Source organism: Parus major, chromosome 9 (genome assembly GCF_001522545.3).
Source record: "Parus major isolate Abel chromosome 9, Parus_major1.1, whole genome shotgun sequence".
Classification (NCBI taxonomy): domain Eukaryota; kingdom Metazoa; phylum Chordata; class Aves; order Passeriformes; family Paridae; genus Parus; species Parus major.
Genome location: NC_031778.1, coordinates 23678750 through 23706250, shown reverse-complemented (window position 1 = coordinate 23706250; position 27501 = coordinate 23678750). Strand labels below are relative to the sequence as shown.

At 43.9% G+C, this 27501-nt stretch overlaps 1 protein-coding gene across 1 annotated transcript in view; it reads left to right on the top strand.

Annotated features, from left to right (window-relative positions):
* The window catches only part of RSRC1 (arginine and serine rich coiled-coil 1), a 98390-nt gene extending 72052 nt beyond the window's left edge, over positions 1-26338 (top strand). Inside the window, exons 8-11 of the mRNA XM_033516641.1 lie at positions 11407-11475; positions 23064-23170; positions 24015-24161; positions 24816-26338. Of these exons, the coding sequence (XP_033372532.1) occupies positions 11407-11475; positions 23064-23170; positions 24015-24161; positions 24816-24908 (416 nt within the window). The 3' untranslated portion in view covers positions 24909-26338. The remainder of the gene's footprint in view (positions 1-11406; positions 11476-23063; positions 23171-24014; positions 24162-24815) is intronic.
* The last annotated feature ends 1163 nt before the right edge of the window (positions 26339-27501 follow it).

Sequence of the window (27501 nt, the reverse complement as noted above, 5' to 3'; positions counted from 1 at the left end):
GTTTATTTTAAGTAAATTAAGTTTAAAAACAAAAATCAGCATCATTATTCATTTCAACTTAGTATTTTGTTAGTCTCAGTGAAAATAATGGATGTGTGTGTTGAGGGTATTTTTTTAATTGATTCAGCTGATAACAAAGTAGAGAACGTTACTGTAACAAAGGAATATACCAAAATATAAAATACTAAATATTAAATACTATAAAAATTTCAGTTTTTTGCTGTAGGGAATCAATGGCACCTTTAGGAAATCCAACATAAGGCTGAGGTAGGATTAAAACCATTAACCTCGCTCACCTCGACTCCGTCCCTCCGAGCTCGGAATTTTCCATTAGAAAGGAGGGTTAGGGATCAATATGAAGATCTGTTGATAATGTTATATTAATTAGAGTAATCAAACCCATGCTTGGAGCACGGCAGCTGCCAGGGAGAGGGAGCAGAGCAGAGTTCCCTGCGCTGGCCACGGGCGCTGACCTGGGACAATTCCCAGCCGGAGCCGCGGCTCCGCCTCACATCGACTTTGCTTTGGGGGGCAGCGGAGTCTCCCCAACGCTGCTGGTCAATGATTCCTGCCAGCAGTGCTGTAATTAAAGGCTGCAGCCGCTGGTTGTGGGGCTGCCTGGACATTGATCATCCCGGAGATGTGAGGGGATCGATCGGGGGGATGCGGGAGAGGGCCCCGGAGAGCGGGAAGAGCGCTGGGAACGCGGCTCCAGGACACGGGTGGGACGTGGAGCTGGAGCTGACCTGTGCCCAGCACAGCCCCTCAGCCAGCAGTGCTTCACTGCCTGCTCCTACCAGGAGGGCTCAAACCAGTCTGGCCTGGGTGGTATTGATAGGGGCTCTTCAAAGGAGTGGAAATCCAATATCGGCAGAAAATAGGGATTAAAGCAGTTAAACGGGTTTTTTGGAGGTAGTTATTACCCTGCTTGCAACATTTGTACAAATTGTGAAAGTAATCTCTGAATATTATTTCTAAAAATGTAATGATGGAAGTTACCTGAACAAAGGCATGATTTTTTAAAAACAATTTCTTTTTAGGATCCCCAAATGGTTTGAGTTGGATGGGACCTTAGAGACCATCCAGTTCCACCCCCTGCCACCTTCTGATGGATGCCCCATCCCTGGAATTGTCCAAAACCAGGATGGATGGGGCTTGGAGCAGCCTGGGACAGGGGAAGGTGTCCCTGCCCACGGCAGGGGGTGGCACTGGCTGGGATTTAAGGTCCCTCCCAACCCAAACCATTCTGTGGTTCTATGCTTGGGTGACTGAGCAGTGCAATTAAAAGCGTGATCAACACAATCATCTTCATGATTGAGCACAAATTCCATACAGAGACAACCAGGGGTCCCGTGGGTGCACACACAAGTTCAGAACCAAGCTCCTCCTGATGAATGAAGGATGGTGGGCCTCAGCTGGAGCTCTCTGCCAGTCCCACACGGTTATCTGCACTCCCTTTCCTCATGGTTAAAACCATTAAACACCCAGTGAGCTTTTAATATTTCAAATTATTGCTGTTTTCTAAGAATGAGAGAAATGCCCTTCTGATGTACTTTGCAGAGCTCTCCCACCCAAAGTTAAATCTGGAAATGAAACCTAATTGGAGAAAGTTTATGGAAGTTCTGGTGTTGAATGAGGCTGCTTATTTATGACTTTGCTCCAGCTTTATACAAATACACAGATGCACGGGTGTCTGAGGGAAAATTACGCTGTCCAGACTTACGAGAGCCAGTTGGAATCTCTCAAGGTTGCAGATGAGCAGGGGAAATGCACGTGTATATTATCAGCTCCGTGCCCTTGGCGGTGACTTCCGCACCGATGACAAATCTCTCTCCTCTCCTGGAAATCAGTGCTTTGGTGGTTTTCTCTCTTGGATTTGTCTGTTTTCCCACTTGCTCTAATGGGCTCTACTCGAACTTTTAAAAACAAGCATTTATTTGAAATACATTAAGAAACACAGTACTTCAGAAAAAATGTTTGATACCCCAAATTCCTTCCTGAATTATTTAAGCGCCGCTGCATCAAACTGTTTACTCAGGGATGTTCAGCCTGGTGTGTAGTAGGGGTGTAGTTTTCTTTTAATGCAGTTATTGAATTCCAACCCACAGAGCCTCTGGCAGGGTTCCAGGAGCTCTCTGCTGCGCCGAGTGAAGATAAATTGTTTGTTTTCAGCAGCATTTCTTCATCTTCATCACTTAATCTGCAATGAAATTTTACAGCCAGCCACTGAATATTTAAGCAATATATTTACCTCTTTTATCCTGGGGGAGTATTTAATGACTGAGTACAGTAAATGATTATAGGAGTTAAGGATCCAAGCTGGGAACGTGGAGTTTTCCCATTCCTTTTTCCGTCGGGATGAGCGCGGCGCTCCCAAGGCTGCGGGGCTGCAATCGAGTGCGTGCTGGCATCGGCTGTAAGTCTTCCCCACAAATCTTTCCTGGACACACACTCCCCCTTTTGGTGCCAGATGTCAGGTTCTTTTGGCTGCCTGTCTCATGATTCCGCAGTTCTGGCACGATAAATCCTGGGAGTTTGCTGCTCCTCCACCCCGAAGTTTTCCACCTCGTCCTTTCCCTGATTTTCCAGTGCCTCGTTCGGTATCTTTGTGAGTTAACATTCCTTGGTGCTAATACTCTTTTTCTTTAACCATCTTTTGGTGTTTATGGACTTACAGGTTTTAAAAAAACCCAAAACTTTAATTTTTTTTTTGTATTTTGTTGCTTCACAAAGGTTTTTTATGAATGTGGTGGTCAAAGGATCATACACAGGGTGAAAACCAAAAAATCCTCTAAAACACTTCCTTACACCACTATTCAAGTATTAATTGTGCTCCATTCTTGATTAAGTATGCTCAAACAGGAGCCACTTACACAGCTTTTTTCCTTATGCCTTCACTCCTGATGTTTTTATTCGGTTGGAAAACAGGAGCTGGAAATTCCCGGAGCCCTCCCAAGGTGCTGGGGCCGCTTTGGTTTCTCTCAGAGTTGTTCCCTGTAATCAGCTGTGCGTGCTCTGTGCTTTATTGCTTCCTCCCCACAGCCACACCAGTTGTCATCTACTTGATTTTCACTTAACGTGGCGATTCCTGACGTTGGGAAATTGGCAGATGAAAGAAGGGCTCGTTTGGAATCCAAGTTTTGGGAGTGAATTTTTCAAGTTTGCTGACAAGCTGTCAGGCTGAATTCTGCCCTTACCCCAGAAAGGAAAGCTGACTGTCATTGCCAATCTACAGCCTGCAGTGACAATTGTATTTGAGGCACAGTGCCATTTTTTTCCCCAGAAATCATTGAAATAATTTGTCTTGGTGGTTATGTTTTAAGCAAGGAAGCGTTTTTTGAATTAAAATGATTTATTTGTGGAATTAAATGGAGGAGCTGGTGTGTTTTCACATGAAGGCACGTGGGTAGTACAAGATCAAGGTGATTTCTCATGAGGATGCAGTGGGTGGTGGAGCTGAGAGGGTGATGGCTGGCAGATCCCATGAGGATTGAGGATTTCCTGGGAGGTGGGAGCTGGGATGGGACATGGTCCCTGGAGCTGGAGGGCTTGCTCGAGCTCTGCTTCCAACAGGGTGCAGAACCAAAGTCGTGTTTTGGGTGAGATCCTCGCAGGAAAGGGAGCACTGAAGTCACCGAGGAGGAAAACAGCAGCCTGAATTATCCTTCAGGATTTGTGTGATGGTTTTGAAAGCATTTGTTCCATGGAGACAGTGGGCCCTGGGCAAGGACACCTCCCACTAGCCCAGGTGGCTCCCAGCCCCATCCTGGCTCCCTCCTTTCGCCCTTCTCCAGCCACAGTGTGCCAGGGGGAAAGAAACAGTTCTGGAACAAATACTGACTTAAGAACAATGTAAATAAATTGAATCAAATTGGAGTTTTTCCATAGGGATCACTTCTTGGTTTCCTGGCAGTTATTCCTGAAGGATATAGCAGTAAGAGCATTCTCTACTCCATCAGGTTTTGTATATGGACTTTATTTTTTTGTTTCTAAATATTGCTGCTTCTTTTGTCTCAGTAGTTCAGGGCAAGGTTTAACTCCAGGCCATCCTTTTACTTTCCCTAGCTCTTTGTTCCTTGAGGAAGAGGAAGCTCTTCCTTTCTCAGCAGCTGGAGGAAATGGCCTCAAGTTGCACTGGGGCAAGTCTGGATTAGATTTGAGGAAAAATTTCTTCCTGGAAAAGGGGATCAGGCTGTGGAACAAGCTTTGGAAGTGGTGGAGCTCCATCCCTGGAAGTGTCCAGAAAACGTGTGGATGGAGCACCTGGGGTCAGGGTTAGTGGTGGCCCTGGCAGTGCTGGATCAACACTTGGACTTGATGACCTTAGAGGGCTTTTCCAGCCTTAATGAGTTCCTGATTCCATGATTCCCACCCCTAAATTAACTCACCTGGAAGGTGCCACTTATTAAACACTTCCATTGGAATCACTGAATTATTCTGAGAATTGATTTCCTCCCCAAGACTGGATACCCGAGGTGATGAGAACCACATCCAATTCCTCTCTTTTCCTGAGCTGGGCTGCAGGCTGGGGCAGCAGATCCAAGCTGAAACACTGCCTGGTTAGGAGATGTCCAGGTGAATAACCTACAGCCTTTTCTGGGATGGAAACAAATCCTTGGAATATTTAACAGCATCCCCTGCAACTAGTCAGGAGCCCTGGAAGCCAATTAATCCTTGGTGTTAAACCCAATTTGGGTTGGATTTTTTCCTCCAGCGTGTGTTTGAGGGGGGAAACTGTGGGAGAAAGAAAGAAATTAGGGATGCACTAAATAATGGATGAATGTACCTAGCCAAGATCTGCTGATTAAGTCTTCTTTAGGATTATTGTTATAAATAGGGAGTGCCAGATCCTCAGCTGGAGTAAATGGGCTTGGCTTGGCTCAAGTCAGTGGAATTGTGCCAGCTTGAATTCACTGAGGAGGATCTGGCCCTTAATTCTGGAAAAGGCGGATATTTGGGGAGGAGAATGATGGGGTGAGAAGTTTGGTGATTTTTCACTGTTTTCCTGGTGATATTGGGAAAAAATGTAAATTAATATTCTTTTGAATTTTGTAATGAGATTCAAGGAACTACTTGATGTGATTTCATTAGATGGAAATGACTTTTCCTCCAAGTAGCTACATCTTAACCCCCTGCATGTAGGAAGGGAATATGCATGGGAAATGTGGTGGTTTATTTAATTTTGTGGATGATTGTCTCTTGCACCAGCATTTCTGCCATTCCTACCTAAAAAATACCTCAATGGCCATCACGTGTTCATTGCAAGGAAATAGGAATAAATAGATTTGATTGTGGAAATCTTGTTTCCCACTCTGCTTTCCCACCAGGAGGGAAGCGGGCTGTAATTTCACATGGCAGCGATCTCAAATCCAACATGGGCTCTCATTTGGTTGTGTTTTAGAAAGGTATCAACAAATCAGATTGCAAAGCTGCTAATTTGGTAATTGCTAAAAAAAACCCCAAGCAACAATCTATTTCCATAGCACAGGAAATGCACGTTGTTCAACAATACCTTAAAAAACAGTGTTTGACTCCAGAGTGCACTAAAAAAAAATATCCAGTTCTGAAATAACACTTTCTAAAGTGGAATATCTTGGAAAGCCTAAAAAGAACAAGTTTGCTATATTCCTAATTGTTCTGACCATAGAATTAATTTGCCAGTCAGAGGGGGGCACGGCTTTTCATCATTCTCCAGCACCATAAAATCCAGTTTTTGACCATTTGGAGCGGCCACGTTTATACTTAAAAAAACAAAACCCCACCTTTTTAAGGGGAGATATCTTGGAAGGCCTAAAAATAACATCACGGAACAAGTTTGTTATATTCCTAATTGTTCTGACCATAGAATTAATTTGCCAGCCAAAGGGGGGGCACGGCTTTTTCATCACTGGCAGCCTCGGAATATTCAGCGTGTCACAGATGTTCATGAATAATGTCCATTTAGAAGCGTTGGCAGCGAGCTGGCGAGATGAATGAAATGTTGGGGGGATCTGACAGGCAGCACGCTGCTTTGTGATCATTCCAAAGTTCTAATAATCTCCCTCACCTTCCCTGCCTGCCTCTAATGAAAGAGAATAGGTGATTGCACCTCGGGCTATGTTCTGCGCCTAATGACTCCTCCAAAGGCGGATTTATGGAGAAAAAATTAACTTTGAATGAGGATTGAATTGGCCCTGACAGGCTGATAGACTGTGACACAGATTCTGTGGCAAAACAGACGTAGCCCTAATTGATTATCAATATTTTAAGCAAAGTGATGAAAATAAGCATTAAGTGATGAGAAAGGCAGTCTTAATACAGTAGGCAGTCACCGGGATCCGGGAAGTCTTTGGGGAGGTCGGCCCCGCTCTCTGGAACGGGGTTTTAGCTGTCAGTTCTTACCTTTCCCTGCCCAACACCCCGTGTCCCTCTCCAGCCTCTTCCCCTCCCGGATTTCTGCCCAGCATGTTAATATTCCAGCCAAGGATGAACGTGCCTCGCTCTCTGCAGAGAAGTTGGTTGAATATTTAACCCGTTGGCACTCAAGAGTCGCTCGGGCTGTTTAGGATATTTTGGATTTTCTCTTTTTCCTGCTGGCCTTTCTCCCAGCCCTGTGCCATTTCTAGCCAGCAGGTGATCCACAAACTGCTTCCTGAAAATGGTGACAGTGAAAGAAACTGGGGGGAAATTGGTGGGAAAGGGTTTATCTTAATTATTATCTTGGTTGTACTTGATAAAAACAAATATCTCAGTTACACCAAATAACTCCAGCTACCTCGGTTATGATTTGGAATAAGACAATGTTTGGGTTTCACCTGTGTTTTCTCAGTTGGGTTGCACATGACTGGATGTATCTTCTACCAAAAATACATTTAATATTTGGGAAAACCCTCGTGGCCGTGAGCCAGACACTCGTTAGCTGTGCCATAACGGGACATTCACCCCAAACCAAGGAATAATTCCCAAAACGACTGAGGGAAGGGAGCTGAGCTGCTGAAGAGGTGAGAAATAGCATTCCTACACCAGCAGGGATCAGTGGGATAACACCTCCCTTCCCAACACCAGATGTGTTCCCCCAGAAATTCAGAGAAGCTTAAAAACAGCCAGATTTGGGCTTATGGGGAATTTTTAAGTGTGACTGGCAGCATCCAGGAATTCTGAGTTCCTGAGGAAAAGTGACACCACCAAACACAATTTTATCACCCCAGATTTCATCAGGTTTTCTACAGTTTTGCCTTTAGTAAATTTAAACACCACCAACATTCTTGGAGGTCTTAGAGGGCTTTTCCAGCCCCAATGAGTGTGTGACTCCCTCACCCTCATGCTCAGGCCTTTCCAATATCCATAATTAGAGTCTGGTTTAATTAAGTTATGGGGCAGCAAGGGCAGAACTTCCCCTGTTTGGGAATTGTGGCTTTTCACAATGGGGAGGGCAGGGCTGGTGGCAGCTCTGGTGGCACTGAGAGGTGGCCATGGACGGGATGGGCTGGGCAAGTGACCACCCAAAACATGGATTTATGGGATCACACAATTCCTTGGGATCATGGGTTAATAGAGTCACACACTCATTGGGGCTGGAAAAACCCTCTAAGACCTCCAAGAATGTTGGTGGTGTTTAAATTTCCTAAAGGCAAAACTATAGAAAACCTGATGAAATCTGGGGTGATAAAAATGAGTTTGGTGGTGTCACTTTTCCTCAGGAACTCAGAATTCCTGGATGTTGCTCCTCGTGTTCCTGTCAGAGGAATTCTCTGGAGTTTGTGCTGGAATTTGGATGGATAACAGATAATTTTACACGTCAGCCTATGAATATTCAGCAGAGAGGATTTCCACAAGCCTTGATAAATTTAATATACCAGAGAAAAATAGCATGTAAATTAAACAGGGCCTTGTAAATTAATAATGGATTCCACTTGTATTTTTATATGTGAGCTGACTGAATATTTTATAAGTGCAAAAATGTTTGTGTTCAAAAAAAGGAAAGGTGAAGTTTTTCTGATGAGCACTGTGGATGGTTGGCTGCATTTTAAACGGGGTGTCCGTGTGTGTTTTTACAGTTCCTGAGCTTTCTTTTCCTCAAACACATCTTGTATTTTCAACTTTGAGCTGTTGGAAAGTCCACAATTATGTTGAATTAATTTGTTTTTCCAGACCTCTTGTGGTTTGCAGTTATGGGTGTTTGACACTCGTCTCTTTTTAATTTTGACAGGAAAATGAAATCTTAGTGAAGGGTTGAGTCTTTTCCATGCACCTTCCCTGCTTCTCCCATGTCCTGGGAGAGGGATCTGCTGCAGGGGCTCTTCCATGAGCCCAGGCCTCACTTTCCAAAATGCCCTTTCCATCCCCAAAATACCCCCTGGCCTGTTTCTACCTTGGAATAATCCAGTTTTTCCTGCTTAATTAGCAGTTTTGCTTGGAAAAATTTCCCTTTGGCACAGGGTGAGGCTGGTCAGGATTAAAGCATCCCCCACCCTCAGGGAGTGACTCTGCTTCCCAAACCTCGAGCACTTCCACCACCCCAGGGGCTCCATGGAATGGTGGAATTGTTTAGGTTGGAAAAACCCTCTCAGGCCATCAAATCCAACCCTCAGGTTGTAAAGATCTTTTAGTGTTGTTAAATTGTAGCTTGCTTTGAGAAAAGTGAATCTCTCTTAGTGCTTTTAATGGCACTTGGGCACTGAACAACAATATATTCATTACATTATAATAATAATAATAATAACAGCAGCTTTGAGGAGGAGAAGAAGAAAAGAGGAGGAAGAGGAAGGAGAAGGAAGAGAAGAGGAAGAAGGAAGGGAAAAAGAGGGAGGAGAAGAAGAGGAAGAAGAAGAAAAGGAGAAGGAGGAAAAGAAGAAAAGAAGAGGAGGAAGAGGAAGGAGAAGAAGAGGAAGAAGAAGAAAAGAAGGAGGAGAAGAAGAAAGGAAGAGAAGAAAAGAAGGAGGAGGAGAAGAAAAGAAGAGGGAGGAGAAGAAGAAGAAGAAAAGGAGGAAGAGAAAGGAGAAGGAAGAGAAGAAAAGAAGAGGAAGGAGAAGAAAAGGAGAAGAAGAGGAAGAAGACAATGGCCACAATCCTGTGCTGTGTTCTCCAGGATCTCCAGGAGCTTGAACCACTTGACCCACTGTGGTTCCTCCCAGCCTGGCCCATTCTGGGATTCTGTTCAGAAATGACAGAAAATGTGAAATGTTTGAAGAGAATCCTTGGTGTTAAATCCTGGGAGCGACTCAGAGTTCCAGCGCTGGTCGTGGTGGACGGAGCCCTGTGAGCTCGGGGACTGCTCTGGAGATTTGTGGGCTAAGTTAAATTGTTGTTAATGAGCAATTTTGTGTGGAGAATTGTCCTTATGGTGCTTCCTAAATTGCCCCATTGTCCCTCTAATTAACCAGGACTCCAAAGGCCTCAGCAGCAGTTTTAACTTGACTTACAAGGGCTGGAAATCAACGACTTAAAGTTAACAAAGACAAACTAAAAATTTATTCATTGACCAGCACCATCTTTCCTGTGTGTTTTAATATCTTTTTGCCACTGAGATACCCAATGAATTGTTCCTGTGCAGCAACAAATCGGGCAGGAAGAACAAAGTAGCTCAGTGGAATAGATAAATCAAATTTAGGCCTGGTAGTTTATTGAATCTAAATTGTGCCCAGTTGGCCCACGAGCTATATGAGCAATCCATCTTGTGCTGATAATGGAGGGTCTTGAAATCCACCTGATGTTTGCATTATTAAATTCCAGCCTAATGAGCTCTGCTAATACATATTGAAGACAGTTGTAAGGAGCAGAATGGGAATCGGAGCGGGATAATTTGAAAGAAACATAAGCTGAGCATTTTACATGACTCAAGGGGTATATCTACAATTACACATATCACCAAAATTGAATTTAAATGGAATTTCTATTATCCCTGTCCTTTTACCAAGGAGAATAAAGTGTAAATGAAGTAAAAGTCTTTAGAGTTACTCGTGCTTTGGTTTTATTATGGGATTTAATAGTTTCTTGTAATGATCTTCAGTGGCAGAAAAGTTTTAATATTTCATGGCTTTAAATGTTGTCTAAATATGTATAAAAGTGTGGAGATGGGAGCAGCTGTGTGTGCAGTGATCACTCTCTAACACCCTGCTCAGGTTGTGTGTTTAAAGGTGGAGCTGGTGGCTCCAAAAAGGAACGACCCCTTCGCCCCCTCCTGAGCTGAATTTGCTTTTCATAAATTATTGCTTAATTCAGGAGGTGCTGGGATTAAATATTTGCAAATCTGACTCAGCTCTCACAGTTCAGAGCACAGTTTATAGTGATTTTTCCTCCCTGAGAAGGTTTAAATGCTGGATTCCTGCTCCTTGTTGGTTCTTTTCTTTCTGGCCTGGTGATACTTTTGAAAACTTAATATTTCATCAAGTATAATGTTATTAGAGACTTATTCTCACTTAGTTCACTCATCAGGCAGTGAGATGGCAATAAAAGAGAATGGCTCCTTTGAGACATTAATGCTTTGGAATAAATGATGTGCTAGAACAGAAATTTAATTAATTTACAGAGTATATTGATAGTCCCTTGTTACTGTGCTGTATATTTTTAATCTTCTTTAACATCTGTAGGAAAGTGTTTGAAAACCCCTGCAGTTGAGCAACTGGTAGATAATTAAGTAATAAGGGAAGAGGTTTCTAGAGGGGAAAAGATTCTTTTTAAAGAAGATTGTTGTAACATGGATTAAGTACTGCTGCTGTGATTTGGAGTGAAGAGAAAATTGTGTACTGCCTAATAAAGTCATGAGGAAGAGCTGTCTGATTGCCACTCTGAACAGAGTCTGCAGCCCTGGAAATGTTTTGTTTCTGTTTTTATCCTCAAAATAGGCCTGATGGATTACTCAGGGTGGCAGCAAATCTGCCACTTTATGAATGTGCCACGTTTGGGTCACCACAGTTCGGTCTGGGGGCAACTGGGGTGGGGAGATTGGGGCTTAAAGAAAGAAAACCTCTTAAAAGTCTCTTAAGGGCTTTACTTAACACAAAATGAATGTGGGGATTTGTATAGAATTAATATTGCTCTGATATTGACCTGCTATTGCCCTCTATAATCCCATTTATGCCGTTCCTTAACTGTGGGAATGACATTTAATCAAATAAATGAAGATCCAAGGGCTGGTCTGTCGTGCACGTGGATTTCATTGTGGGGCCTGCAGGAAGGAACATGAAATTGGGTTTAAACCCAGGAAATGTTGTTTGGCAAGAGGTTGTTGGCAACTCAAACCTGGCAGTGCCCAAGGCCAGGTTGGACATTGGGGCTGGAGCAGCCTGGGACAGCAGGAGATGTCCCTGCCATGGCTGGGGTGGGGCTGGGTGGGATTGAAGGTCCTTCCAAACCAAACCTTTCCATGATTCCATGACTTGAGAGGATAAATTGAACTAATTCCAGCTCCTGTTGTCTCCTTTCTAGCTAAAGCAGACGAAGCGTTGAAGGCCAAGGAGAGAAGTGAAGAAGAAGCCAAGAGAAGAAAGGAAGAAGGTGAGGAATTTTCTTTGATTTCATAATGAACTAAAGTCCAGGAAGTCAAAAATTACTATTTTTAAGTGTCCAAGCCTCAGTGGGACTGTGGGATTTTCCTCCCTGGGCTGATGATGGAATTTGGTGCCCTGAGCTGCTTCTTTGCAGTCCAGCAGGTGGAATAATTAAAAGGATTGAAATATCTGAGAGTGATGGGAAGAGACATTTCCAACATCGTGAGGGAGCCAATCCAAACAATCCCAGGAGCCTCAAATCCTCACTGGAGCTGTGTGGATCTGGAGGGGCTTTAAGGTCCCTTCCAACCCAAACCATTCTGGGAGTCCATGATTTACTTACAAGAGGGAATTCAGGAAAATTCCTCATTTTTGAATCTGCAGCTGCTGAGAATTTCACTCAAAATCCAAATGTTCTAATCTTTAGTTTGTTTTACCTGGGGACTGGGGGATGCTGAGGGGAATTCATTGGATTAACCTAATTAATCCTGCTTGGAGAAGGTTCTTGTGATAGCAAGGAAGGAAATTCAAGTGGAAAAGTGGGATAGCCCAGACACGGCAGGAGGGGCAAGGGGCACTTCCAAATCTGACAGAAAAGAGACCAAACCAACCTGATTCCTGAATTTTGGAACCAATGGCCCAGGGAGAGCCTTTCCACCTGGAGCAGTCACCCAGCCAGGCTCCCACGGGCACAGGGATATTGGGATGAGGTGGTTGGGTCCCACCAGCACCCATTTGCAGGGAATGTTTGGAAAAAAATATGGATTTTTTGTGCTTACATCCCATTGTGAGTGCCACATGTGCTGGCAATTGCTGTGCCAGCAGGGATTGGGAAGGGTGGAAAAGCAGAGGGAAGAACAAAGGGGCAGTTCATGACTTGGGAACAATGGAATTTCCAGGGAAATGAGGAGGAAAACTTCTCTACACTTTATTAAGAAGCTGTGGAAACTGTCCTGGGGTGGCTCTGAAGGGTTGTGAGGATGTCACAGTGTTTGAAAATGAAGAGAAGATTTTTTCTGGGTAACTCAGATTCTCCCATTTGCAGAGGAGTTGGCTCCTGGTTTGGAATGAAAGAGTTTATTCTCACTGGAGAATAAAAAGTGTTATTAAATTGTGTATGGAGCATTCCAGGACATCCAGGGCAGCTGCAAACTGGGACACTCCAGTTTTTGTAAGGTTTATGTCCCAAATGGATTCAGAATTCCAGTTTTTGTAAGGTTTATGTCCCAAATGGATTCAGAATTCCAATTTTTGTTAAGTTTATGTCCCATAGGGATTCAGAATTCCAATTTTAAGTAGGTTTATCCCATATGGATTTGTAAACAGATCATTTAACTTTTATGATTATTTATCTATTATTATTTTATTATAGACTGTGTTCCTTTCCCTGTCCCAGCCATGCTGGGCTCCAGTGGCATCTTTTGCTTGGGAAAAGAGCATTTTGCATTTTTTCTTGATTCTTCCTTCCTCACACAATATCTCTGGGTGATTTTTAACCCTCTTTGATCCCTCATGGGATCACTGAGATTGGAAAAAACTTCCCAGCCCATCGATTCCAACCTGTGACTGATCTGTGCTACATCCAGCCATTGAAATAAGATAAAGCAAAATTATATTAAATTAAATCTTTAAAAAAAATTTCTAAATTACAATTTAAAAAGAATTTTTATTTCTCTAATATTCCTTATTTTATTTCCCTAACTAGAACCCTCCAAAAGGAAATTCCAGCCTGTATAGACAGCCTGTGACTCCTTTACCCAGGAACAGCAGTAAAAATAATTCTACAAATAAACCAATCCTTTCCCAACTGATAAAAACTGGTTGTTGCCCACCCCATAGCGAGGGTGTTTTAACATTCCTTTTATTGTCATTTTATTGCCAAATCAGGTGTGAGATTAGACGTTGGATGTTCCATGTAATCTGCTCGGAAATCAAATTATTTGACCTCCAAGCCCAGCGCTGCCCCTTCCTGCTGGTTTCCTGTTAAATATGCAGCATTTCCCCAGCATGAATAAAAAATTGAGGACAAATTAGAATCTACAGACAGCTGACCCCAGCTCAGATTAGAGACTGGGGGCTTGTGCTGGTTTAAATGTTTTAATTACCACAGTCCCTCCAGCCCGGTGAAGGACACACAGCAAAATGCTGATTTTTTTATTTTTTTGATTTTTTTTTTGATTTTTTTTAAGTGACTAAAAAGCAAAGAAAGAAAGAAAAAGGCTCCCCCCGCCTCATTTGAATTTTTCAGTTTGATTACATTTGCACTTCCATTGGAGCTATGCTAATTTGCTGCATGAAATTAGGTCTATTAAGCAAAAAAAATGCTATTTTTGCAGGAGTATTTGTATTGGTTGGGTTTTCCTGCTTTGGGTTTTGTTGACTTGCTTTGGGATTGCCTGAAAAGGGACAAAATGCAGAGGGGATTTTGCCACCAAACTGGGTTTTACTCCAGACAAATTCCAAACAGGTGAAGTGCACAAGAGGAAAATTGAGGAGAAAAAAACCAATGCAAAGATAAAATCAAAACATGTTGGATGTTCTTAGGGAGAGGTTTTGGGCTCGTTTCTCTTCATCTACCACAAATAATAATATTTTAAAGCATCGAGTTTCAAACACATCGAGGCAGGGCCACGCGTCCGGCGCCGTGTGGGGAGGAGGAGCTGGGGATGCGTCAGAAAACCAGGAAAAGGAGTTTTTCCAGAACACAGCAGAGCAGAAAACAGGGATTTTTGGCAATCAGTCATTCCATAGGTGGATGGATGGGAGGGTGGTGCTGGATGGGGCGGGCGCTATCCCGGGATTTGCGTTTCCGTGCCTGGCGCGTGCCGGTGCTGAACTGATTCATTCTGCCCCCCCCCAGTAACGCTGCAACATTTTGATAGACTCTGGGGAAATAAATTTGGCAGAAAATCAGCACGAGTAGATTTAATTATCACTCCGAGACCTTTCCCTTTTCTGGCTTAGTGATCCCGAAACTCCGCGCCGTTCCCTGGAATCCGCGCCGACGCCGAGCTCCACTTCCCAATTTGTCCCTCCACGCCGTGATAAGCCAAGCAATTACTGGTTTATTGATTTTTCATCAGGGCAAATTTAAAGTTGATTTTTTTCCCTGCAAAGGCAGGGGTGATTAAGTGTTTCCCGTCGGTTTAGTCCCGGAGAGCTCCGTGGCAGAATCCAATATCCTGAGGTCAACCTCTGCAGGGAGATAATTCGGTGTCTTGGCCACGTGTGAGGGAGAGGAATCAGGGCTACAAATGTGAGGGGATATCTGTGGAGACAGTTTAATTTGTTCCATTTATATGAACAAGTCGTGTGGCACATGCTTGGAAAATAGCATTTTGAATAGGCTTGGAAATGAGGCCCACGTGGGCAGGGGGAGGGAGGGAGGGATGCAAACGAGAGCAGGAACGTGCCTGGGAGACAGCTGGCCCTTCAACAGGGAATAAACCCCATCCCTCAGGGACATTCTGTGCTGCTGGGGTGACTTCTCTTCAGCAAAAGTGAAATTCTTTTCAAGTGTTCAGGTCCCTCCAAACCATTCCATGGTTGTGTGATTCCATGGTTTGGAGTGGTGGAGGGGTCATGGAAGCAAAGTTAGAAAAACCTGGAGGACTCCACTTTTATAAAATCCCTTCATTATAAACTTTATAAACCCAAATTAAAAGTTTTAATTTTTTATTTTTTTTTTAATATTCATCTTTAACCTGCTGGCCAGGAGTTGTCACATGAAGAATCTCATCCATGGCCACCACAGAATATCCTGAGCTGGAAGAGACCCACAGGGCTCACACGTCCAGCCCAGGACACCCCAAACCAATGATTTCCCTCCCCACTTCCTTTGGAGAGAGTTAAAAGCCTTTCCCTGGGTGTAATGGATATTAAACCACAGCTTGGACATGCCAGGAGAAGATTTGCTGGGGTGAGGTCAGTGTGTAATAAGTTAAAGTGCTTTACTCAACCCCAGATTGGGATGCCCTTAAGTTCATCAGTTACTGCCTGAGCTCCTCATTTATCTTCAGTAAATTTTCCTGAAGTTCGTTGTGGTGGCAAAGACCAAACTCAATCTGTTTAACCCCCAAATTCTTTCATACAGATAATACATTTATATGAAGGCATGGATTGGTTTTTTTTCCTGCCTTCTCAAAAGCTGGAATTTCCAATATTCCTCATTTTTGCCTCGATAATGGCAGGTTTGGAGCCCGAGCCTGGGTGTCCCTCGTGTGCCAGTGTCGCTTCATTAGGCTGACACCAACACCTGGTGTTGTGCTGCTGCTCCCACGAGGCTGTCCCAGCATCTGGCACACACCGTGGTCTTCTTTTATCTCTGTTTAATCTTTTGATTGCTGGGTTGGAATTGAAAGGGGGCAGGAACAAATCAAGGAGAAAATAAAAAATGCCAAGTTTTGCTGCAGAGGCAGAGAGTGGCTCGTTAGGAAGAGCAGCCAGGTGATGATAATGAGAGATGGGAAGGGCAACAGGAATTTGGGATCTTGGCCATTCTCTGTGTCCAGAGCTGAGGGGAAGGGGATTGGAAAGGGGATTGATGGCCCCTGTGGATAATGGCTGCTGGAGGAATCAATTCCTGCCTTTGTATTAAAGCTGCTGTAATTAATAATCACTTCTAAATGTGTTCCTTATATTTACCCTGCTTTGTGCCTGCCCATCCTCTCCTGTCCCTTTCTATTCCAGACTTCCCTCTTTTGCTTCCCTGCTTTCCCTGAAGAGCCCCTGATCCCAATGTCCTGGTGATGCTCCAGGGCTGAGCCAGGCTGGGAGAGCTGGGAATGTCCCCCTGGAGAGGAGAAGGATCCAGGGAGAGCTCAGAGCCCCTGCCAGGAGAGCTGGAGAGGGACTGGGGACAAGGGATGGAGGGACAGGACACAGGGAATGGCTCCCAGTGCCAGAGGGCAGGGATGGATGGGATCTTGGGCAGGAATTGTTCCCTGGGATGGAATTCCCAGAGCAGCTGGGGCTGTCCCTGCATCCCTGGCATTGGACACTGGGGCTTGGAGCAGCCTGGGACAGTGGGAAGTGTCCCCATGGCAGGGCTGGGAATTAAATATCTTTAAGTTCCTTCCCACCCAAACCATTCCATGAATCTTTCAAAATCTCAAAGCATATTTGAAGTTGATATTTGAGTGATTTTATTTTAGCAATCACAGCTGGTGTTGTTAAAGTTTTACCATTCTACAAGTGAAACAGAGAAATTTATGATCTCCCTAACAGGGAAATTTATGATTTATTTTAACAAATTAAAACTCTTGAAATTATCTTCAAATTTCAAGATGAGAAACAAATCTGATTTCTGTACTTCATTAATGCTGAGTGTTTCCCTGTCATCTCCATGGCATTTATTTGTGCTAAAGGAGAAGCCACTTAAGGGAATGGGGTTGTAAAAACCATCATGGAATTGGTTATTGGACTTGAGTCAGTTGAAACACAAATTTATAGCTACGTATTGAAAAGCTGTTTCTAAAGGGCAAATAAACAGAGATGTATGGGAAATAAATAGGGGGGTATGGGGAAAAGAAATAGGGGTTATGGGGAAAATATACAGGGATATATGGGAAATAAATAGGGATGTATGGGGGAAATAGATGGGGACATATGGGAAATAAATAGGGATGTATGGGGGAAATAAATTGAGGCAAATGGAACAAAATTCCAGGTCCATTTGCTCAAACCACAGTCCCTGGTGTGGGGATTTTATTTTGGTAAAAATTAGGGTTTTGTGGATCTGGGCCATGTGAACATCACCCAGGTGCTTCCAGAGAGGGGTTTTTCTGGAAATCTATGGGATGAGCATGAGACTTCACTGGGAATTGTCCTATTTAGGCTGGTTAAAGCCTAAATAAATTGGGAATTTAGAGGTGGATGATGTTTTATTGGTGCTGGGCAGACCTTTAACTGCAGTGAGTGACTTTATCCCAGATAAAGGCTGGGAAAGAAAGGGAAAAATAGTTCAAAGCGAGCAACATTTCCTAATTTATTTCCTTTTGCCTGCAAGCACCCCAAGATGTCTGGGGGCAGCCAGAGGTGGTTGGAGGTGCTGTGCCTTCCCCTGCTGGGGTTCTCAACATCCAAGTGGGAATAAAGGGCTGGATGTTCCCAGCTCAGGGCACCGTGTGCCAGCCCAGATCCCACGGGATCCCCTGGGAGGGCTCTGGGGGTTCCCACACTGTCACAGGCTGGGGGGAAAGAAAGGAGCACTGGGCACGTGCCAGCAGCACTTTTTGAAGTGACAGCACAAAGTGATCCCTGGAGAAGCTGGAGAGGCTCCAAGCTGCAGCCCCGCTGCCCTGCACGGCCTCACTGCGCTCGCCGTGGTTTATTCCCGATACACCACGCCGATTTCTCCCCCGTATCCATTGTACAATCCCATTTTCCTGTCGTTTCTCTGCTCTTGGATCCTGGGATCCAGCAGCAAAAGCAGCAATTCTTGCTCTGCCTCTGTGGCTTTAACGTGGCCAAATTGCTCTGTAGGAAACACGGGTGTGGGATCCCCAGCGGTGAGTCTGCACCTCCAACACAGAGGTTATTTGGGATAGAGGTATGGAAAAGATGGAAGCAGGCAGTAATTGCCTTTAAGATCAGAGCACAAAGCATTACCTTGGATTTTACAAGGCCAGCGAGCAACAAAAGAGCAGTAATTTATGAGCTCAGCGTAAAAGAAGAGCATAATTGCATTAAAAATTAATGCTAATGAACACTAAAATGGGGAAGGTGGTTATGATGAAAGTTTGGATTCATCTTCCCCGGGTTGAATGATGGCTGGTGCCTTGATTAATGGCTTAATTTCTATCAATTAGCGGGGAGAAATCTCCACTGAGACAAGGGTAAATTGAGCATTGAATTACAGCCCTGGCTTTGTGTGCCCAGGAAGGAGCGCAGCGGCTCCGGTGTCAGCGCGGTGACAAACACGGGGTGGCCACAAATCCAGCAAAATTCACGAAATTCACAAAATTCACAAAATTCACTCTGCTGTCCCCACCCCTGCGCTGCCTCAGGGGGGCTCCTGCCCACAGTGTTCCCAAAAATACCCCAAAAAGCCCCAAAATGGGGGTGCAGGAGCGAGCAGGGCAGCGGTGAAGGCGACCTGCACTCAGGACTTGGGGAGCTCCAGCAGAAATTTCACTTTATTTAATTCAAAGTTCTTGAATTCAGTTTTCTTAAGTTACATTTTCTTACATTTAAGGTTCTCAGATTCAGAGCTCACTTGCTGAACTTTCCCTTCCTGTTTGCTGCTGTATTTTAGACCTAACACTCCCAGGTTTTTAAAAGAAAAGCTGTTAGTGTCCAGACTTGGTTTAAAATCCTATAAAAATGAGGTTGTCGTCACTATAAAGTATTAAAATAGCAAATTTAAAGTAGTCTGGTACTCTCTGTAGTACTCTCTGTAGTATTCTCTCCAGTAAGTACCACAGTGCTCACAAAATGCTATTTTTAATATATTTTAATAAGCTAACTTTCACAGGATTTTAAAACAAGGCTGGACAAAGTTTTTCTTGTTAATTTGCATTTTTCCAACTTAATTTGTAAATCCTGTGTGCTCCCAGTAGTAAATAAATACTGGAGTGCTCCCAAGTTGCTACTTCGCTACGTTCAGTTGTATTTTTCAAGTGCTTGCAATGAAGTTGGGAGCGGAGAAATGAACGGGCAAAGCTTTCTCTGCCCAGTTTCTGTTTTTGGGAGTGTTTCTTGTTCCTGTGACTCGGGCTGGGAAAAGTTCCTTCCCTGGAAATCCCAACAGCTGGGAAAGAGTGGCTGAGGGTGGGAGCAGGGCTCTGCCCAAGTTTAGGGATCAGGAATGGGAAACCCTATCCTGGATGAGCTGGGGGAGGGATGAGGGGGATGGAAGCTGGTCCTGAAATCCGGGATGGGTCCTGAAATCCGGGATGGGTCCTGAAATCCGGGATGGGTCCTGAAATCCGGGATGGGTCCTGAAATCAGGGATGGGTCCTGAAATCAGGGATGGGTCCCGCAGGGGTAAATCCTGCAGGGATGGGTCCTGCAGGGATGGATCCTGCAGGGATGGGTCCTGTAGGGATGGGTCCTGCAGGGATGGATCCTCTAGGGATGGATCCTGTAGGGATGGGTCCCTCAGGGATGGGTCCCTCAGGTATGGGTCCTGTAGGGATGGATCCTGCAGGGATGGATCCTGTAGGGATGGGTCCCTCAGGGATGGGTCCCTCAGGTATGGGTCCTGCAGGGATGGATCCTGCAGGGATGGATCCTGCAGGGATGGATCCTGCAGGGATGGATCCTGCAGGGATGGATCCTGTAGGGATGGATCCTGTAGGGATGGATCCTGCAGGGATGGATCCTGTAGGGATGGATCCTGTAGGGATGGATCCTGTAGGGATGGATCCTGTAGGGATGCTCTGCTCGGAGCATCCTCGGGCTCGACATCCGCGGCTCCGGCGCTGTTGAGTGAGGCGGTGCCTCCCTCTAACGGCAGCGGAGCCCGGCCGGGAAACGGGGATCAGCTGCAGGAGATCCCGGGGAATATCCCGGGAAATATCCCGGAGAATATCCCGGGAAATATCCCGGAGAATATCCCGGGAAATATCCCGGAGAATATCCCGGGATAGCCCCGCTCCAGGCTGGGCAGGAGCAGGAGGGACTCGGAGTGCTGGGAATGCCGAGTTCAGAGCTTGTGGGAATGGGACATTTCTGGGCTGATTCCCTCTGGGTTTTGCTCCGGCTGTTGGGAGGTCTCGGCTCTGGAGAGGCTGCTCAGGCTCCAGGGGGATCTCCGGGGGGATCTCCGGGGGAATCTCCGGGGGGAATCTCCAGAGAGGAGCTTCAGAAGCTCCCACTGGCCCTGGAAGCCCAGCACTGGGGCTGGGAAGGGTACCAGGGCTCTGGGATACCTCGGGAGCAGAGTCAGGGCTGATCCTCTCCTGATGCAAACGGGGAGGATTTGAGGCAGGAAAATTCCCTGAGAATTCTGGAGGTGACACAGCCACAGCGAGTCCAGCCTGTCCCGCTGGAGTTTTCCTCCTTTTCCCAGTGCTTCCCTTCTGCACGCTGCAGAATCCAGCATCTCCCACAGCCAGGGAGCTTTTTGTGTCATCCACTGCAAATTATCCAAGGAAAACTTCATTTTTCTTTACTTTGTCACTTTGTGCAGCTTGAGTAAAACTGGGATCAATTAAAAACCATGGGATGTGTGAAAAGGCAGTTCTGTCAGAAAACACCCAGCTCTGTAAGGCAGCTGGATAAAAATATCACTTCCAATAACCCCAAATAAAATGGGATCAAAGGGGAAATATTTTCTGCTGTAGCTGTTTGTTTAGTCTGGGATCTGGGGGTGTTTCCTTCTTTTAATCCTCAACTCAAAAGAACAAGAAAAAATAGCAGCTTTTTATTTTTTCTGTATTTCAAAGCTTTTTGTGGAAAATGTGTTATATTTTTAAATTAAATTAACCCCTTAAATCGAATTAGTAAAATAGGAAGAAACAGATTCTGAGGAATATTCGAGGTTTATGTTCATTGCTTTGATTTCTGGAGTTAGACCTGCTTGAAAAAATCTCTTTAATTTCATGTTCATGGTCAGGATTATGGATAAGCAATGAATCCATAAAAATTTACACTCAAAGATTATTCAAGAAATATTTAAAACATGGTTTTGTTTAATGGATTGTTCACAAATTATTGTTGGTCATTTAATGCTTTTACTTCAGTGATTTTAAAACTATTAGTGGAATAAATTTTGTCCTTAAGCAAAAAAATGGGAATATTTTAAGCAGAGCTCACAGGGAAGTTTTTCTTTCACCTGATTTGTAGAATTTTAGAATTCTCTGTTTTTTACTTTTATCTGAGTCTGCTGTTTTTAATTATTGTGTAGTATTTTGGGGTGGCATCGAAAGAATTCCAACATATTTTAGTTCTCAAGCAACATTCCAGGTTATTGCTGATCCAGCCTAATTCCATAGGTATTTACAGCTGTAATTTTTATATATATATATATATACATATACATATACATATATATATATTTAAATTATAGATATAATTTTATATATAATTATATATTTATATAAACATAATGTATAATTTTATATATTTTATTTTATATTTATATAAATTATATATATAATTTATATATAATAGATTTTTTATTTTTATATGCATATATTTTATATGTGTGTGAATAATTATATATGGGAGGACAGCAATAGATATAAATAGCAATTTGTAAAATAGTGAATTATCCCTGAAGGATGCTGATATTCCCAGTTAAACTGGGAAAGCTCCCCCCTGCCAAGTGACAGGACTGGAAATTGTTCCTGCTGCTGGAATCACCTTTTTATTAAAAACCAGCCCTAATCCAAGATTTCCTCCCTTTTTTCCACCCTAACAGGGTAAAAGACTCACCACGCACTGAGTTAGTATTGATTTCTTTTTGTCTGAAGCCTCGGAGCTTTCTGACTCCATTATTTTTGATTTTCCTATGAAATACATATTATCCATGGCCCTGACAGCTGACAAACAACAGCTGCAAGTCGTTTTATCTCCCCATAATGTGTTTGTCAAAACTGCCCTGCACTAATGGGCTCTGCTTCCTCCAGTCCATTTTCCCCGTTAATGTCACTGATGTCATCATTTAGTGATCCCTTCCCTAATTTGTCATTCCCATCACTTTCTGCAGGATCTGCCTGGGATCCTGGGAATTTGTCAAACTGGACTTGAGCTGTGGATTTGAAATCTCCTTTTCCTGCCTTTCTACCCCTGGTTTTAATTGAGATCCTTAATTTCCCCTTGGATCAGGTGGCTCCAGAACCTCAGGGAATTCTGATTCCCTCACTCCAGCAGGCATTGAGTATTTGATTTATCCCAAAAATCCTTAGGGATCTGTTTTAAAGGAGAAGGTTTCAGCACCAAGGCAGCAGGACTTGCAAACACAAGTTTAAATGTAGCAAATTCTATTTTTCCTTCCAAATCCCCCCCAAAAATCAGGCTTGAAGTTGTGTCCATGGGCTTTGCTGTAGTGCAGAATTATGGATTATGGGATGGTTTGGGTTGGAAGGACCTTAAATCCCAGCCAGGGACAGGGCAGGGACATCTCCCACTGTCCCAGGCTGCTCCAAGCCGTGTCCAGCCTGGCCTTGGACAATGTCAGGGATGCAGGGACAGCCCCAGCTGCTCTGGGAATTCCATCCCAGGGAACAATTCCTGCCCAATATCCCATCCATCCCTGCCCTCTGGCACTGGGAGCCATTCCCTGTGTCCTGTCCCTCCATCCCTTGTCCCCAGTCCCTCTCCAGCTCTCCTGGAGCCCCTTCAGGCCCTGGAAGGGCTCTGAGCTCTCCCTGGAGCTTCTTTTTCCCAGTTATCCCACAAATCCTTAGGTCAGCACTGGGAATGTTCCCAGGCCTCCCTGGTGTTGTTTTTACTCAGAGCTCTCCCTTGTAACAGAAGATTTTGGGCTGCATTGCACGAGCACTTTTTCCTGGTGTGTCCCAAAATCTCCTGCAGGCGTGGCTGGGGCAGGGCCTGGATCCCATAAATCCCCTAAATCCCATAAATGCCATAAATGCCATAAATCCCATAAATGCCATAAATCCAACAAATCCAACCTTCCCTGTGCAGACCAAGCCACCCTCCTCGACCAAGCGAAGCGAGCGAAGGAAATCGAAGCCATCGAGAGCGACGCCTTCGTCCCACAGACCTTCAGATCGAGCAAAGAAGTCAAAAAGGTACATTTCCCTTCCAAAAGGGACATTTCCCTTCCAAAAGGGACATTTCCCTTCCAAAAGGGACATTTCCCTTCCAAAAGGGACATTTCCAATCCCTTTCCTGCTGCATTATCCTCTCAGAGCCAGGAGGAAGCTGCACTATTAAGGATTTTCCATCGATGAAAGAGCACCAATGTTGAAAGAAATCCACCTGAAATCCCACCAAGGACTCCCTGATGGTCTCAGGGTGGGTTCAGGGAATTGAAATGTGGCAGAATTTAAGGAAATCACCTGCTTTGAAGACTTTTTTTTTAGGAGAAGCAGAAGAATTAAAATCCCAAAGTAATCAGACATTTCCTTTGTAATTCAAGTGGAGATGATTTTAATGCTGCTTAACTAAAGCCAGGCTTTAAATCTGTATTTATTCCCTGGAAAGAGCAGCTTGGTTTTCAGTCAGCTTCCCAGAAAGCCAACAGGAGACATCCAGATCCCAGAATTTACCTGGATTTTGGCCATCAGGTGTTGCAGGGAACTGGTTTGGGATGTGTTCATTTTCCCACCTGGCAGTGAGCATTAGGAATTATCCCTGATTGTTTCCCCAGGAATTTGTAATTCCTTGCCTTTCCAGAAGTCTCCAAGAAGCTGAAGCAGCTTCTTCAGGAAAATCCCAGTTTTCCAGCTCTCTCCCTGTACCTTTTTTTGGTCACTTCATGTCCTTTGTCCACGTCCAGTGTGTCCTGCTGAGGATGCCGAGAAATCTTCCCATGAGGAAAGTGAAGACAGCCAAGTGCTGCCTTAAAATACTGCCACACTTAGCAATTTTGGGCTGAACCACTCCAATTTGGTGTTTTTGTTTCTTTTTCAGTCAACAGAACCTGCTGAAGTGCAGCAGGAGCCTGTGAATGTGGGAGCAGGAGCCACCGAGGCAGCAGCTCCTGAGAAAGAGCCTCCAGCTGCCAACATTCCCACTGCCATCAAATACCAGGATGACAATTCCTTAGCACATCCAAATGTGAGTGAATATAATATAATATAATATAATATAATATAATATAATATAATATAATATAATATAATATAATATAATATAATATAATATAATAGAATAGAATAGAATAGAATAGAATATTAATGGAACACTGGGGAATTTAAGGTAAATAAAAATTCAGGACAAACTGGTTTCTGTAGTTGGAAACCTGGTGGGAAACTCAGAGCTTTCCCATTTTGCCAACTTGCAAAGTTTTAAACATGGCACAGAATTAAGATAATTTTAAATTACTGTGGCTAAACTTGAGCAAATCCCTTTGGGAGAGCTTTAGAGGGAAATAAAAGGACTTCATGGGGGTTTTTTAAGAATGAGCAAGTTACAAATGACTTGCAGTGAAGAAATCAGTGTGAGCTCTGTAGAATGGACACAGATAAGAGATCATATCTCCAGTGAAGAATTGCATTGGAGCCTTGCCTTTCCAATGATTTCCATCTTTAAGACCCCTCCCAAGCCAAACTATTTTAGGATTCCCTGAAATTCTCTGCTTTTATTGATGGTTTTGGGTCAGCTTTGTCTTTAACCCTGCTGAGCTCTTCCCGTGGGCACCGAGACGATTGTGGCTGTTCCCAGAGCTGATCACAAAGGTGGAATTGCTGATTGTGCCAACTTTTCTCCCAGCTGTTCATCGAGAAGGCAGAGGCTGAGGAGAAGTGGTTCCAGAGGTTGGTTGCTCTGCGCCAGGAGCGGCTGATGGGGAGCCCCGTGGCCTGACAGCTCCCAGGACCATCCAGGCCAGTTCCCACACAGAATTCCTACACTCAGCTGTTCCTTTTGTCCCTTAGAGGAGATCTGGATGAGCTGTGCAGGCTGGGAGTGTTTCACCTGGATAACCAGGAATGTTCTAGAAATGTTCTGTTCTGGTTCCCCTGGATAACCAGGACTGTCCTGTCCTGTTCCACCTGGATAACCAGGAATGTTCTGTCCTGGATAACCAGGAATGTTCTGTCCTGGATAACCAGAAATGTTCTGTTCTGGATAACCAGGAATGTTCTGTTCTGGATAACCAGGAATGTTCTGTCCTGGTTCTCTCCAAGCTCAGTGCTGGAGATGGGCAGGGCAGCACAGCCAGGGGCATTTCCCCTTTTTTTGGAGGGAATTCCTCAGGTGCAGAACACCTGGCAGCCCATGAAAGATCATTTTATCCCTCCCAATCCAAAAAATTGTATAAACCAGGTAAGAGTTGGGAGATCAGTGGGAAACTGAGGCTCAGGGATGGGTGGTGCCATCCCAGGCCACTCCATGTCCTGAGGCTGGAGAGGATCCAGGATCCATCACTGATGTCCCCTCCTCCTTCCTTCTGAGGAATCCTGAATATCTGGGCAGGTTCCTGCTGAGGGAATCCTCTCCAGGGATTGTTCACTCCCAGTTCCTCAGTCTGGGTGGGAAAACTCTCCACGTGTCCTGGAGCATCTGCTCCCACTGCAGCTCCAAATGGGGAATTTTATCAACCTCATCATTTCTATAATTACCAAATTAGGGAATTCTCTCACACCTGCTTCTGGCAGTGACTGTTCCCAGCCCTTGGAGTTCCCTTTGGTCAGGTGGGACTTGCAAATAATCAAAGTTTAATCTGAACATCTGAATTAACCTGGAAAAACTCCCACAAGAATCTGCTCATGGTCCAGCTAAGTGCAGGAGATCAACCAAATCAAATAAATAAAATGTTAAAGTATTTCTTCAGCAAAGCTGGGGGGAAAGTGTCACATCAGGAGAGGAGAAAACCCAGCCCCACCTCTGGATGTGCCTCGCTGGCCCCTCCCAGCATCAGCATTCCCTTGGGAAGCTGCTTTTTTTGGGCTTATTTCTCCTGGTTCTCAGATCTGTGGTGATAAAAAAACAGAGGCTGACTCTGGAAATGGACTTTGGTTGTCTTATTTTTTATCTTAGATCCCAGATGTAAAAGGAAAATGTATTGAATTTACATTCTGCCACATTTTTACTTCCTGTATGAAGTGTTAGTTTGACTTTATCCTGCATCAAGATATTCCAAGACCTTGTCTGCAGGAAAAAGTGGGAAAAAAATCTGTCACCCTTGTTTCATTTTAGCATTTTCAAATTGTAAATATTTGTCATTGCTGTGTTTTCTAATCACCTTTTATGTTTCTTTCATAGAAAATAAAAACTGTTTGATGTCCATGGAAGGTCCAGGTGTAAATTCCTCTTCTCACACATTGTGTTGGATAATTTTGGTGCTTTTATTGGATGTAAAATGATTCCTTTTATTTGCAGCCCTGTAGAATATTAGAAAATTTTACAATAGGCTGTAAATAGATTTCAGGTAGAGTTTGTTTATTTATTATTTATTGTTTATTAATTGACATCTAAATTTGCTGGAGGAGAGTTGGGGGCAAGAGCTGGGAAGAAAATGGAAATAACATTTAGATAATCCCAGCTGAATGGAAAATGTACTGAAATATTCCAAACAGCACTGGAAACTCAGAGCAAATCAGGATAAAGTTGATTTTCATAATTCCACTTGCAGCTCAGTGATCAGAATATCCATGAATTCCTCAGGATTCTACACTTTTCATGGAATAATAACTTGGATTTTGCCTCAGGTGCTTCATTGAAAAGGGATTTTTCTGGTTTCTTATCCTGCCACCGTCCCCAGCCCCTCCCTGGAACATTCAGGGCTGTGGAATGGAACTTTTTCACTGTTTTATTGTTGCACTTCTTGAATTTGGATTTCTCAGTCTCCTTTGAGCTGAGCTCTTTTGGAATATTTGGAATATTCCTTCACAGGGAGTTCTGTTTATCTCAGTTCTCCAGGTGAGGAAGAATCTAAAGCTCATTGGGATCTTGTTTCTGGTGTTTATTAGGATGTTACCACAAAACTTGGCAGGTCTCTCCAGACTTTCTGCACAAGGTTAATTCATTATAACTTGGCACACTTTGGCTCTGATGGCACAAAATGCCTCTGAACTGTGCAGTTCTTTTTATTTTTATATCTATTTTTATTTAATTAACAATAGACACATATATTATTTTTCTCAATGACTCTTTACCTGTGTGCTGCACTGTGGTATTTTATATCCAGTCACCTACTCAAAAACCTCTAGAAGAAGAAGAGGATGAAGAAGAAAGAAGAAGGAAAAGAGACAACACCCTAAAACTTCTCTTGTTTTTTATTTTTTAAACTAGTTTAAACTTTAAACTTTTTCACCCAGTGACTTAAGAAAACTTTCTAATTTACACACTCACACTTTTAGCTTTTCTATTTAACAGTTGTTTTCATGTAAGACCATGAAAACATGCCCATAAATTTCATGTTGTATGAAATTCAGTGTTCTCCTGGATCCCAGAG